We start from the raw sequence: 13,868 nt of genomic DNA, 5'->3' as shown, positions 1-13,868 counted from the left end.
AACCGTTTCACCGAGAGGAGAAAAAGACGTCGAGAAAAAGAATTAAATTTAGAAAAGTGTCTGGAAGGTAAATGCTTCAGGACAACAGCCTACACCTAGAGAGATTCAAGTATTTCCCAGATAGCGTGGATTATGGTAGTTAGAAAGCGTGATCTTAAAAAATGCCTCTCCCCATCCTGACAATGTCACACTTCCCTTCCCGTTACTGGCCCGGACGCGGCCGCCTCATTAGCTACCGCTTGTCGTACGGAAATACTCGAGACATTTCCCATTTACTCGAACTCAAACCGAAATAATAATAATAATAATTAAAAAAAAAAAAAAAAAAAAAAAAAAAAAAGACCAGAAACACATTCCCTTCCGCCGGCTGCCCCTCTCTGCCCCCGCCGCGCCTGCACCCCGCGGAGCCGGCAGCGAGCACCCGGGGCCGCCTCCGCGGGGGCGCAGCAGCGCGGAGCGCCCTCCCCGCCGCTCCCGCGGTTCCCCCCGCCGCGGCGGGGCGGTCAGCAATAAAAAAATAGACAGAACTTTTTGGCCGAGTGCGGGGGCGCCCCTCGGCCCGACCCCCACAATCCCCCCCGTCTCTCTCTACAAAACACCCCGGGCTCGGGCCAGGATAGTTATCTGGTGAGCGGCGCCTCCTCCCGCTGGTCCGGCGAGGCGACCGCGGCCTTGCTGAGCACGGCGGCCGAGTAGGGCAGGAAGCCGCTCTCGGAGCGCTGCCCCGCCGCCGTGCACGGGAAGTCGGCGGCCGCGCCGCCCCGCGAACCCAGCGCCGAGGCCGCCGCTGCCGCCGCCGCCGCCGTCTGGCTGCTGTGGCAGCTGAGGCAGGAGCAGGGCGCCGAGCTCCCCGGCGGCCCCGAGCCCGCCGCCGCCGCCGCCGCCGCTGCCGCCGCCGCTGCCGCCGAGGCGGCCGCGCTGCTGTTGAGGCCGGCGGCGGCCGGCGTCTGGTAGAGGCCGGGGTGTCGGAAACTGCAGAGCAGCTCCGGCCGGGAGTAGGGGTGCGACAGGGCGCGGAAAGTGTCCAGCGGGCGGATGGAGGTGGCGAAGGGCGCGGCGGCGGCTCCCGAGGCAGCGGCGGCGGCGGCGGCGGCCGTGACCCCGACGTGCGGGTAGTAGTGGAGCGGGACGTGGGAGTGGAAAGGGTAGGGCAGACTGCCCGTGGCCGCCGCGTGTGTCATCATGTAGGTGTAGAAGCTGGGGTCGGCCGGGTGTGGCCAGGACATGGCCAGGCGCTGCCGCTTGTCCTTCATCCGCCGGTTCTGGAACCACACCTGCGGGGATACAAGCACAGCGCGGCCTCAGCTCCGCTCCGCTCCGAGCCCCTCCGCACCCGCGCCCGCGGACACCGGCGGGCACCCACCGAAACATATTGCCTGCGCTTCCAGGGGACTCCTCTCCCTCCCGGAGCAATCTCCCGTGACCTTGCCCGAGGGGAGCGGCGGGTGCGGCCCTCCCTCTACTCGAGAAGGACCCCTTCGATCCGAATAAATGTTTTCCCATCGAATCGTCCCCTCCTCCCCACTCAGGACTCTTCGCGGTACTGACGCTCAGTCATTCTCCCTACGTTTATTCTCTCCCCTATTCACTTTAGGAAATAGACTAACGCGATAAAAACTGACGAGAAAAATAAAAACAACAGTAATAACAGCAACTTTTTTTAAAAGCTGACGAGAAGTGTTGGATGCAGAAAAGCGAACGAGCACAAGTGGTGCGCATAGCTGTGGGCCCTGCGAGTCCCTCAGCCGAGAGCGCAGCCGAATGCGGCCCGGGCTCCGCGGGCACCGCGGGGCAGCCGCACCTCGCTGGGGCGCGGAACGCGGCGTACCTTGATGGTGGTTTCGGGGAGATTGAGGGCGGCGGCCAGCTCGCAGCGCCGCGGCCGCGACACGTAGTTCTCGCGGTAAAACTCCTTCTCCAGGCGGGCGATCTGCTCGCGGGTGAAGGCGGTGCGGTAGCGGCGCACCTGGTCGGCCCCCGCGGCCGAGCCGCCCAGCGCACCACCGCTGTGCAGGCTGCCGATGGCGGCCGCGGGGGCGGCGGCGGCGGCGGGGGCGCTGGGTGTCGGGCTGCTCTCCGTGTAGCCTGCGGGGCGAGGGCACGGTGGTGAGAGCGGGCGACACGGTGGCCCCCCAGTCCTCCCGGCCAGGCCGGACAGGGCCCGCTACGCCCGTGCTGAAGGCCAGCTGTCATTCTTACAAATCCCTGCTGCTATCAGAATCGATAAATTTGGATTTGGAGAGGTTTTTTTGGTTATTATTTGTTTGGTTGGTTGGGTTGGGGTTTTTTAATCCTTCATGACTGCTTTATTTTCAGATGGGGCGGGCTTGGAGACTACAGGACAGCCAAGCTCAGGGGAGAGCAGGCGAGGGCGCGGGCCGTAGCTAGGGGCCCGGGCTCGGCGCTAGCCTGTCCCCCTTCGACTGCCGTTCTTTAGTTTCGTTTGAGACGTGCAAAATAAAAGCAGCCATAAAACCCTTTTTCTTTTTTTTTTCCTTTCTTTTTTTTTTTCCTTTTTTTTTTTCCCCTCTCTCTAGGGTTACGTCGAGCATCCCTTCCTTTCTCTGGCACATTTGACGAAAAAGGCATGCACTGTGGCCCCTAGGAAATCCACCGTTCATCTGCCTGCACCTCCCCAATAATAACAACCTCCACCTCCAGCAGCAGTAACAACCACCGTCCATCACCGTGCCCCGGAAAGAACGGGGAAGGAGACGAGGCTGTTTCAAAACGCCTCTTACAAGCAGATGAAAAGTGAACAATGCCAAATTAGCCCGAGGTGGACACAGACAGCACGTTGCATATACACAGAGAAGGACACACACAGTCAAATGCGGGCAGTTTCCTCGCATTCCCCCCCTCTCCCTCTCTAATTTAATCTATGTATATACACTCATGTACAGCTCAAGAGACGCCGAGAGCTCCAAGAGCGCGGGGAAATACACGGAGAAAGCTTTGCCTAAATATAGGTGGGTGGATATTTGTGCCCACATATATTCTGGATATATATCTACATATCAATGGATTTGGGCATGCACACACACACGCGAAGGCACCGGCGCAGGAGCTGCCCGGACAGTGTATCTCGGCTGTTGGGGTAGCGCAGTAATTGCAATAATATTTTACAGCCTGGAGCTCTGTCTTCGCAGAAGAGAGAGCGCCGATGCAGAGGCCAGCAACTTTGGCGGTGGCGGTGGGTTTCCTCTGGTTTTTAAAGCCAGTTGGCAAAGTGCGGGGCTTAGATGAAGATGATAAAGGAAGAGTTACCTTTGTTACTGTTTTCCTTCAGCTGGGAGGAAGTCAGGCTGGCCGGGGAGCGGAGCGCGGAGCAGCCCACCTCCACATCACTGTTCATATCTGCCTCTTGAGCAACTTCGGAATAAAGGCTGATTTTCTTCCTGCTTTCCGACGGCGGGATTTCGGAGGAGACAGTGCTTTCGCTGCTCGGATGCTGGAGATTGAATAAAGTGTCTATTTCAAATTTGCCTTTGGCGGAGATGTCCCCTATAGCGCTGTGCAGGGAGGCGGCAGTCAGTCTCGGGCTGAGGCGACCACTGTGCGGAGAATTTTCAAGGGCCTCCAACACCGCATTTCCAGCTGAGTCTGACAAATTCGAGAGCCTTTTGCCAGCTGTAGGGCTGTGCAGCCCTCTCTCCATCAGGATCATCTCTTTTCTTATTCTTTCCATCATCTCAGCTTTATAAAAAATGTCAAAGTTGCAGGGCTGGTCCTGTACTAATGATGAGCTGCAGCAGGGGCTAATTCACATTCAGCCCGGCAAGTGTCTCTAAATATTATTATCTGTTTTTGAGGGAGGTGTAAAAATTGTGGGATGCCAAAGCGAGGGAATGACTGGTCAAAATGACCCATACATCCTTTCTAGCCCGAAATGTCATTCATCAAAAAGTGGTGCTCGTCATTAAGGTACGAATGACGCTGTTCGAATAATCATTTATTGTAACAGGTTTATAAGCAAATAAATACAAGCTCCTGTCAGTGGATAATGAAGGCGGCTTCAGAGCAGACAAATATATCCAGGTGGAAAGAAAGAAAGACAAGAAGTGAGGAGTAAAGCTCCTGTCCTTAGCTTGATCAGATCCTGCTTGAATTGCTCTGGGGTTTGGCCTCTGGGGTGGAATTGACAGTCTGATTAATAAAATGAGCTGTGCAACATTTCCCCCTTCATTTAGGTGCATCATTATGCTCTGATTTTTGTTTTGTTGCCTTTTAGGTCCTAATGATGCAGCTTCTTTCTCATTTGTCCTCGGACAGAACTACATGCTAAATATTAGATAATGCTTTTCTTTATTATTATTTCTGGGATGAATTTTAGATCACAAAGCAAGGAAATGCTGGAAGAGGACCAGAGGACCCAGAACCTCCTGCTGCTGCTATGTCTTTACGTTTCCCTCCCATTTCCAGACCACGTTAGTACTTTTATTTAGGAATTTACACTGACACCCCCACGCACCCCCTCACACCCGCGAACCTCATGCACAGACTTTATAAGTCTGCTGCCTGGATTCAAATGTACCTAGAGTAGTTACCTGGAGATTAAAATATTTGCTACAATCTTATATATTACAACTCTATTATCTTTGTTGCGTCCTTAAATATGATCTCATTTTTACTTTCTATAATCCTGCTTATCGACGAAGCTAGCCCGGGATTTTTCTTCCCTCTGGGAAAATACTGACTGTTGTACGGTATGATAGGGGAAGGAAATAACTGGAGAGCATTAAATTCATTCGTGATTTAAAACACTCCGTGGACGTCCATTTCATTCTCCCGGCAGGTTTCACTCCAGCCCCCTGCTTCTTTCCTCCCCACCACCAATAAAACCTAAGCGTTTGAAAATTAAAAAACAATCATAGAATTAAATGATGGATGGGGGGCTATTGCCTGCAGGCTCCGACCTATCAGAAACATCACCTTAACACCCTCTGTCCGAAGTTACCTGTGGCTCAGTTAGCTCATCCCTCCGCTCTTTGCCGGGTGCCGCGGGGCGAAGCGTCGCCGCGCTGCTGGAGACACGGGCTGCCGCGCTCGGCAGACGTGACAGTCGGAAAGTCTCCCTTCAGTGGTAACTTTGCTAGTAATAATGACGCTGATGGCAACCATTTAAACGAAGATAAATCCTTTGTCGTTAGCATCTCTGGAGTGCGCTTCAATAGCTGCCCAACCTTTTTTCTCGCCGTGATTTTTTTTCACCCACATCATCTAGTGTTTAGACCTGGGAATACGAGATTCATCTCCCGGAGAAACACCCGAATGTTTCCTGTGATTAAACGCGGGTTTGATATTTTAAAATTATTTTTAATTTTTTTTTTTTTTAATGAGGAGAGCACTTCCTGCTAATCTTGGTCACTCGCATCCCCTAAGTTCTTGTGCTCTTGCGCATGATTCATAGTTCGAAAATGGGATACTTGTCAGATTTTTTTTCAATAACGTGTTAAAGTCTCCCTAAACATTCCACCAAACATTTAAGAAACATTCTAGGCGTTGTTTGCAAAGTCCAACCTTCTATTAATGAGAGTTTTATGTGAAACGTGAATTTAGACTGCGGTGTGGTGTCCTGCGTTTTACAGCCCTCAACCCAGACAAGAGTAAATGCCAACTTTTCCTCGCCCGCGGGCGCGGCGGAGGGGCCGATGCGGAGGGGACAGGAGCGGTGCGCAGGCCAGGGCACCGCACACACCCCACGGGGACCCGGCCGGGCCGGGAGCTGCGGAGGGACAGAACGTGTCCCGGGGGTGCCCCGCGTGTCCCGGGGGTGCCCCGAGGTGCAGGAGCCCTGCCGGCCGCAGCGGCACCGCCCGGCCCGCCCGGGGGACGCGGCCCCGCCGCTCCCCGCAGCCCCTCGCTTCCCCGCCGTGCCCCGCTCCGCTGCAGGCGCGGCCCGGCCGCCGGTCCCGGCGGGGCGGAGGCGGAGCGGAAGCCTGTGGCCGGGTTTATTGCTGTCGTTTGGCGCCCTCGTCTGTTTTCTTACATACTGTAACGCGGCGAGCATCTTTCCCTCTGCTCTCTCGAAAACCGCAGCCGAGATACCACATCTCGGAGGCAATCGTATGCGCACACCACCAGAACCGGCACAGTTTTAGACTCAAAAAATGTAACTGCACCACTAAAAAGGAGAGAACGGGTTTTATGTTATTTGGAGCGGATGAAAAAGACTATGTGAAAAGCCCCAATGTGAGAAAAATAAGTTACACTCAAGTGCGGCTATGAATGATCTTTACTAGGGTTATATTTTGCACCTTTTAAATAATACTGTTACCCTAGGTTATGTACAGAGTATCTTAAAATACAGCTAGATTCATATGCAAGGGTTATAAAATGTTATACAAGACGCTAATAATCTTCCACTAGGTAGAGGTGAGGGTACAAAACCGTTCCCAGCAATGTGGTTCATTAGTTCACCCCAAACCGTCAACCCCCTAATAAAATACTTGTTAGTTGTTTATATTCCCAGAAAACTAGAGGTATTTACTGCACTGATATTTATCTCTTGGGTTGTTGTGTGCGTCTGTTGGCTGCGGGTTTGTGTTTTGGATTCTTGTTTTGTTTAACTTTTTTTAAATTATTGTTGCTTTTCTTTTGTGGTGTTCCATTGGTATTTTGGTTTGGTTGGGGTTTTTTTTTTCCGAGAAGAGTAGCACAGTCTACAAAACCTTTCAGAATATATTTGTAGGTGTTCAAAACCAGCAGCTAAGCCTGAAGAACCACGGACATTGAAACGACATTAGTGGGAAGAGGGAGGAAGTTACAGAGACCGCCGAGAAACTGCCGAAATACGTGAGCTTTTGTTAGACTCTGTTTACTCAGTTGTTCTTGTAAGTTTAAATAGCTGCTTAGGCCTTTGGCCAGATTTTTTACCTTGAAAGTTATTGCTGGAGGCATCAAAGAATATTTCAGTACTCACTTATTAAGTCTTACCCGGGAAAAAAGGGTCACGCAGCTTAATTGAAACGAAGTTCGTATTAAACGAGACAAACATCTCGGGCAGCTTTTCACCAGTCAGAGCGTTCTTGGGAAGACGGGCGGGAATATATGCTTCCAATCCCGCAGCGGGGCAGGCTGCCAGCAGCACCCCAGGGCAGAGCGCAGGGTAGCGCAGGGTCTCCGGGACGCGGCCCGTGGGGTGGGAGAGAGCGGCGGTGCGGGTCGGGGGTGCGGTGCGGGTGGGAATGGGGGGTGCGGGGAGCCGCTCCCGGCGGGGCCGCTCCGAGGGACCCCGGGGCGGGGAGCGCTGTGCCCGCGGCAGGCCCGGCGGCGCCACCTGGCGGCAACTCGGCGGCACTGCCAGCCCTGCCCTGCCAGCCCTTCCCTGCTGTACAGCCCGTTCCTGCCCTGCCCTGCCAGTCCTGCTCTGCTGTCCTGCCCTGCCAACCCTGCCCTGCCAGCCCTGCCCTGCCAGCCCTGCTCTGCTGTCCTGCCCTGCCAGCCCTGCTCTGCTGTCCTGCCCTGCCAGCCCTGCCCTGCCAGCCCTGCTCTGCTAGTCCTGCCCTGCCAGCCCTGCTCTGCTGTCCTTCCCTGCTGTACAGCCCGTTCCTGCCCTGCTCTGCCAGCCCTGCCCTGCCAGCCCTGCTCTGCTGTCCTACCCTGCCAGCCCTGCTCTGCTGTCCTGCCCTGCTAGTCCTGACCTGCCAGCCCTGCCCTGCCAGCCCTGCTCTGCTGTCCTGCCCTACTGTACAGCCCGTTCCTGCCCGTTCCTGCCAGCCCTGCCCTGCTAGCCCTGCTCTGCTGTCCTGCCCTGCCAGCCCTGCCCTGCCAGCCCTGCCCTGCTAGTCCTGCCCTGCTGTCGGGCCCATTCCTGCCCTGCCCTGCCAGCCCTGCCAGCTCCGCCCTACTCTGCTGTCCTGCCCTGCTGTCCAGCCCGTTCCTGCCCTGCCGGCCCTGCCCTGCTAGTCCTGCACTGCCAGCCCTGCCCTGCTAGTCCTGCCCTGCTAGTTCTGCTCTGCTGTCCAGCCTTGCTGTCCGTCCCTCCTGCCAGCCCTGCCCTGCCTGCCCTGCCATGCCCGTCCTGCCCTGCTGTCCAGCCCTGCTGTCCAGCCCTGCCTGTCCTGCCTGTCGCACTCCCCGGCCCTGCCCACGGGCCCTGCCCTCTCTGCTCTCCTGTCCCGCCCGCAGGTGCTGCCACCCTGTCGCCCAGCCCTGCCCACCCCCTCCCGCCAGCCGGGTGCGCCTGGCAGGGCAGTGCCCTGGCAGCACGCTCCTGCTCGGCCCCGACTTCACCCCTCTGCCTCAGGCAGCCATATCAGCATAGGAACAGCAGTGGGGTGTGTTCATCCATATTGTGTGTGAAATGTCACTCGCGAGTGAAGGACACGAGCACAGCGTGTCCCCGCGGGCCCTGCACGCCGTCCCTCCCACCACTGCCCAGGCAGAAATCCACGGGACGCTACGCGAGCTTCATAGTTACATGATGTATTCTGAGGCCGCCTTTGTACACAGACAGGGTTTAATTCAAACGATAAAGCCCACGTCCGGTCGCAAAGGGACCCGATGGCTCCGTTTAGGTTGCAACTGCGGTAGGCTGCCCAGCTGCTCCAAGGTCAGGGTCCCGAGGTCCCCGCGCTGTTTCCGAGCGGCGGTGGCAGCCAGAGAGCGGCCGCCACCAGCCCGTGACCCGGGAGCTCAAGTTCAACGCCCGCTGCTGAAGCTCAGCCGCCCGTGGCCGCTGCACCGAGGCCGCGCGGGGAGCCCCGGGAAAACCTTCTGCGTCGCGAAACGGATTATTTGAGGTTGAAGTAACTAAAGAAGTGAGAAGTTGTGGCATAGAGCTGGAGGAGGAAATAGTTTAACAATTCTTCACGTGTTGCTGTTCAATCTATTCGTTATCATAACTGGCTGTTTTTTTAAAGACATGGGGGAAAATGAAAGTTCTTCTATTCAGTTTAGCTATTAAAAATTCGTAAAAGTTAAAAGGTAACAACGGAACAGAGTGCACACGGGATAATGTTTGGGAGACATAAAAATCGAGCGGTTTTGTTTGCGTTCTCTATTTGTCCTGGACGAGAGGGGTTTTTTTCCTACAGCAAACACTAACAGGAGAAGCAACTTCCTATCGACACAATTACCATCGTCAAATTCTGGCGAGGGAGGAGAAAAAAAATCGGGGGCTTCCTGTAAGGGATGAATAACAGGCAGAGGCTAAAACCTGTGCTAAAAGTTTGAGCGGAATCCTGACTGTATTAAACCAGGGTAAATACACTTGACTAAATGAGATAATTTTAGGATTGTAAATATGTTTAAAAGTAAATAAATAAACCCTCCAAACTTTTCTTCTGGGGAAGTACAAGCACGCCTGCAGCGTTGCTTTCTAGCTCGTGTATTCTGCAGATTCCCCTGCAATGTGTCAATGGAAAATGCGACGCGACTCCTCGGGGGCACTGGCCACCCTCGGAAGCGCTGCTCGGAGAAGACAAGGACGGCCTCGCAGGGAGAGAGGCCCGGCCAGCACGGCAGCTCCTCCTGCCCTGCCCAACACGGAGCTGAGCCTCGATGGGAACTGTTCTCCCTGGGCAAAGGAAGCGCCGGGCTGCTCGGGGCCTCCACAAGGCGCGGCCCCCTGGGCCGGGGTGCGGGACGCATCCTGCTACTTGTAAACTGGGTGGGTGCTCTCAGAGAACCGACCTTTGCTCATGAGATCATTTATTCCTGTGCATAATATCCTGCCATGCAAGGCAACGCTGTTTTCTACACCCTTCACAAAGCAGCTCATTATAGAATTGAAGTTGTTGGTCATGAACCCGCCCCAAGAGTTTTTTTTGGTACACCGAGGGGCTCTGGCTGGAGCAGAGGTCTCGGCAGGGCTGAAGACCTCTAAGGGCTGCACCGTGGTTTCCTTTGATGCAATCGACCTTAAAAAGCTCCGAAACCGTGCTGTTTAGGTGTTCCTTTCTTTCACGGCCTTTTTTAAAGGTCCTGACACGAGAGAAATTTTCACTGCATCATTTATTGAAAGAGGAAACACAACAGGACGTGGGAATACGCATAGAAAGATATCCGGAGAAATAAAAGCCTTCGTTTCTCTGGACTTCTTTTTATAGCAACGTTTTCGCTAGAAAGTTGCTTGTAGGGACATAAAAGGGTGAGAAAACCGCTCTTCGACAAAACTTCCTTCTAATTACGGAGAGTTTAATGTCCTGAGTGTAAATACTGACTCGGCTTATAACCGAAAGAAACATGTAATCACGCCTGGCTCACTTCTTAGCTGATTATGAAAACTTAACAGCAATTATGCGGTCAGAGGTAATGAACATGAACTCGTCTATGCCATCCGGTTGTTGCCGTAATTACAGGCACCCGTTTGTCATTCCAAACCCCGATTCCAGATCCCGCCGACCAGTGTTAGACCGGCTACAAAGCAGGGCTGCAGGACGGGCGGCTGCTGCGGGACATGCAGGTATTCCCCGACAGCCCGGCGTCCGGGCAGCCCCGCCACCACCTGCCCGGGCTGCCCAGCAAGGACATCCCCAGAGCCCCGAAATGGTGTCGGCACAGAGTTTCACCTCCGTGGTGGCTGCCTCTCCTCTCATGTGCCTGACCCTCCGTAGGGACAGTAAACACAGCCTCAGATATATAATTTTCAGCGGTGCGGAGTTTCCCTGCCCTTCCCCGCGAAGTTGACACTTTTCCCAGCAACTTTTTGCCCTCCGCGCCCAAGAGAGAGCCAAGTGTGCAATATATAACTGCGGAACGACTGGACTCGGTCCAGAGGGGTAGGGATTGGGTTTGTGGTTGAGGTTGCGGTTGGGGCTGGAGTTGGGAGTCGTCTTCGGAGCTTTCTCCACTTCCAGTACTTCGCGCTCCTGCATCTCCATCTCTACTCAATGTGAGAGTTGAGAGAGGCGACCGAAGGATTTGCCACCGTCTTCAGAAGGCATCCCAAGAACAGCGGTCAGCGTAAGCAAACTCTGCGTTTTAACTAGGCTGCCTTACCACGGCATGAACTGACACTGCACGGGGAAAAAAAGCCACATCTAATGAGTGCCAGGTTTACCATCCTGCGCTGCGCACAGACCCGGGCATTTTCCTGGCCGGTAGCAATATCGAGGGGAGGGTAAGGGGGGTGGGGGGTAAAGGAGCTTTCTCCCAGGGACCGACAGTTCAGTGAAGCCAGGGGACCCCTTTTCGCATAGAACAAAGCCCTTCTACACCATATATCGCCGGGAAGAAGGAAGGTGGAGAGGACGGAATACAAAGACTGTGTTGGGGCTTTCCCCCCTTGCAGACGCAACAATGAGCTGGAGAAGGTCTCACTGTGGATCCGGTGAGACCCCTGTCCGTGCCTGTAAAAAGGGCCCCTTCCCGCGGCCTCAAAAGGTCCAGTGGTACTCGGCTGGCCTTTTTGAAGCCGCGGGCAGGAGGAAGGGGGAGATGAAGGCAACGGGGGCCTAGGTTGGTCCGAAGGGGCATCACCGCCGCTCGCCCGCCCAGCCTCCCCCCGCTCCAGCGCCGGGGCCGTGGCGGGGCGGGAGCTCGGCGGCGGGGCGGGGGTGGGAGCAGAGGGTGGGGGCGCCGTCGGTGCGGACCGGGGGGCTGCGAGGCGAAAGGGGCAGTGCGGGCAGCGGGAGGGTCACATGTTCCGACGGCAGCCTATGAGCAGCCCCCCGAGCTGAGGCAAACTAATCTGGGGCCGGCCGCCCCCACCCCGGTCCCCCCTCCCAACCTGGACTTCGTTTTTATAAACGTACCGCCAGGATCCAACCTGTTGGAGGCAAATAACCATCCGCATCATGCCCGGCCGGGAACCGAGCCGCCGCCGCCGCCCGCGATGTGCAAGGCCATGAGCAAAGCAGCGAGCTGGGAGATGGACGGACTGCGCGGCGACAGCAGCGGCGGCGGCGGCGGCAGCGGCGGAGGCGGCGGCGGAGCCCCCGGGCAGTGCCGTAATTTTCTCTCCTCGCCCGTTTTCGGGGCGGCGCACACGGGCCGAGCGGCCGCCGCCGCCGCTGCCGCCGCCGCCGCCTCGGGTTTTGCCTACGCCGGCGGAGGGGAGCGCTCGGGGGCGGCGGCGAGGCCCGACCCCCCGACCAAGGACTGCCCGGGCTCCACCACGGCGGCCGCCGCCCCCGCGCTGGGCTATGGGTATCACTTTGGCAATGGATACTATAGCTGCAGGATGTCCCACGGGGTTGGGATACAGCAAAACGCCCTGAAGTCTCCCCCCCATGCCTCCATTGGCGGCTTTCCCGTGGAAAAGTACATGGACGTCTCCAGCTTGACCAGCACGAGTGTCCCCGCCAATGAAGTCTCCTCCAGGGCAAAGGAAGTGTCCTTCTACCAGGGCTATACAACCCCCTACCAGCACGTTCCTGGGTACATAGACATGGTCTCAACGTTTGGCTCTGGGGAACCGAGACACGAAACATACATATCAATGGAGGGCTATCAGTCTTGGACTCTGGCTAATGGCTGGAATAGTCAGGTTTACTGTGCCAAAGATCAGACACAGAGCTCACACTTCTGGAAATCGTCCTTTCCAGGTACGAGAGGGGGAGAAACGGTCTGAGCAGAACTCCCCCGCGCCTCCTCCGCCTTTCCGTCCCCTCCCCCGCCCCCCGGGCTGCAGGGGCGGCCTGCCGAGCTGGACACGCTGCACAGACACGCATAGAGCAGGGTGGGGGCGGTGGATATTCTCTTTTTCTCACTACCCCTCGGCCGTCTATCCCCGAGAAAATCCTCACCCCTGCTTTCCACACCCGCGGGACTGACCCCAGAACCTCCCCGCCAGGCACCGGACCCCCGGCCCGCGAGCGCCGGGGCGGCCTCGGGCCCTTCTCCCGCTGCTCCCCTCGGTGGCCGGGTTTGTAGTCGCGTTCGAAGTTTGCAGGACGGTGGATCGAAGGCTTGCTCTCCTCTGCCTCTCCGGCTGACGACTGATCCGGAGGGCCCAGAGCACTTAAGACACTGCGAGTAGTGAGGGCACAGAGGCACAAACCACATGCAAACAAACCCGGGAAACTCTCACCAAAGGGATTCCTGTGTGCGCGCTGCCAGCAACGACCCACTCTCAGCCCCCCAGCCAATGCCCCCGCCGCCCTGCATGCTCGGTTAGCGATGCATGCCTGAAAAGTGATGACAGTCCATCAAAGTTTTGGTGGTGCTTTACTAGAGTGCAAATAATGTGGCAGTGTAAATAATAATAAACTGTAAACAACCCGGCATTATTTATTTGCCCATGAAAACCAGTGCCCAACAAGTATCGGTTAAGCTTTAAACGCCTGTAATAAAATTCTGATTTTTCACATAATGTCTTTTACAATAGGGGACGTTGCACTAAACCAGCCCGATATGTGTGTCTACCGGCGTGGGAGAAAGAAGCGAGTGCCGTATACAAAACTGCAGCTTAAAGAACTCGAGAATGAATATGCCATTAACAAGTTCATTAACAAGGACAAGAGGCGAAGGATATCTGCAGCCACAAACCTGTCTGAGAGACAAGTTACCATTTGGTTTCAGAACAGGAGAGTGAAGGATAAGAAAATAGTCTCCAAACTGAAAGACAACGTATCCTGATACATTAGCTGCGGACAGTGATGAAAATATAAACTCAATTTACAACCAGCTAAAGACTTTCGGAAAGACTTGAAAATATATTTAAATTTTTTTGTCCTTCCAGCAGTGGTGAAATTTCGGGAATTGTTTTCCGTGAAAGTCAGCGTTTTTCTCTCAGTGTAAGGGAGTGTTGACAAGCCTTGAATTGAATTATAGTTTCTCTTTTTGAAAATAATAATAATATTAATATTAATTATATTTTCTGTTCTTCCCTCTAGGCCAGTATAAACGAATTTAAATATGCTGAACGGTAACAGCCATAATTTTCTTTAATGCCTAAATCTTTGGGGGGGTATTCTGGTTTT

The 13,868-nt window shown here is 55.2% G+C and overlaps 2 protein-coding genes across 3 annotated transcripts; one reads left to right on the top strand and one right to left on the bottom strand.

The window, feature by feature from the left end:
* Positions 1-522: 522 nt before the first annotated feature.
* EVX2 (even-skipped homeobox 2) lies at positions 523-5,045 on the bottom strand. 2 transcript variants are annotated; one of them, XM_033065004.1, is made up of 4 exons: positions 4,958-5,045; positions 3,268-4,127; positions 1,829-2,085; positions 523-1,274 (listed from the first exon to the last, which is right to left on the bottom strand). In XM_033065004.1, the coding sequence occupies exons 2-4, from the start codon at positions 3,689-3,691 to the stop codon at positions 621-623; spliced, it is 1,335 nt and encodes a 444-aa protein (XP_032920895.1). In that variant the 5' UTR covers positions 3,692-4,127; positions 4,958-5,045; the 3' UTR covers positions 523-620. The 2 variants fall into 2 exon arrangements, with proteins under 2 accessions (XP_032920895.1, XP_032920896.1); XM_033065005.1 differs by having other exon boundaries at positions 3,268-4,013; positions 4,958-5,018.
* A 6,734-nt stretch (positions 5,046-11,779) lies between these two features.
* HOXD13 (homeobox D13) lies at positions 11,780-13,868 on the top strand. Its single transcript, XM_033065252.1, has 2 exons — positions 11,780-12,491; positions 13,274-13,868. Exons 1-2 carry the CDS (start codon positions 11,780-11,782, stop codon positions 13,522-13,524), a joined length of 963 nt encoding a protein of 320 aa, XP_032921143.1. The 3' UTR covers positions 13,525-13,868.

The sequence above is a fragment of the Catharus ustulatus genome, chromosome 7 (genome assembly GCF_009819885.2).
Source record: "Catharus ustulatus isolate bCatUst1 chromosome 7, bCatUst1.pri.v2, whole genome shotgun sequence".
Taxonomy (NCBI): domain Eukaryota; kingdom Metazoa; phylum Chordata; class Aves; order Passeriformes; family Turdidae; genus Catharus; species Catharus ustulatus.
The sequence above is the reverse complement of the archived record's forward strand: the minus strand, read 5'-3'. Positions and strand labels throughout refer to the sequence as shown.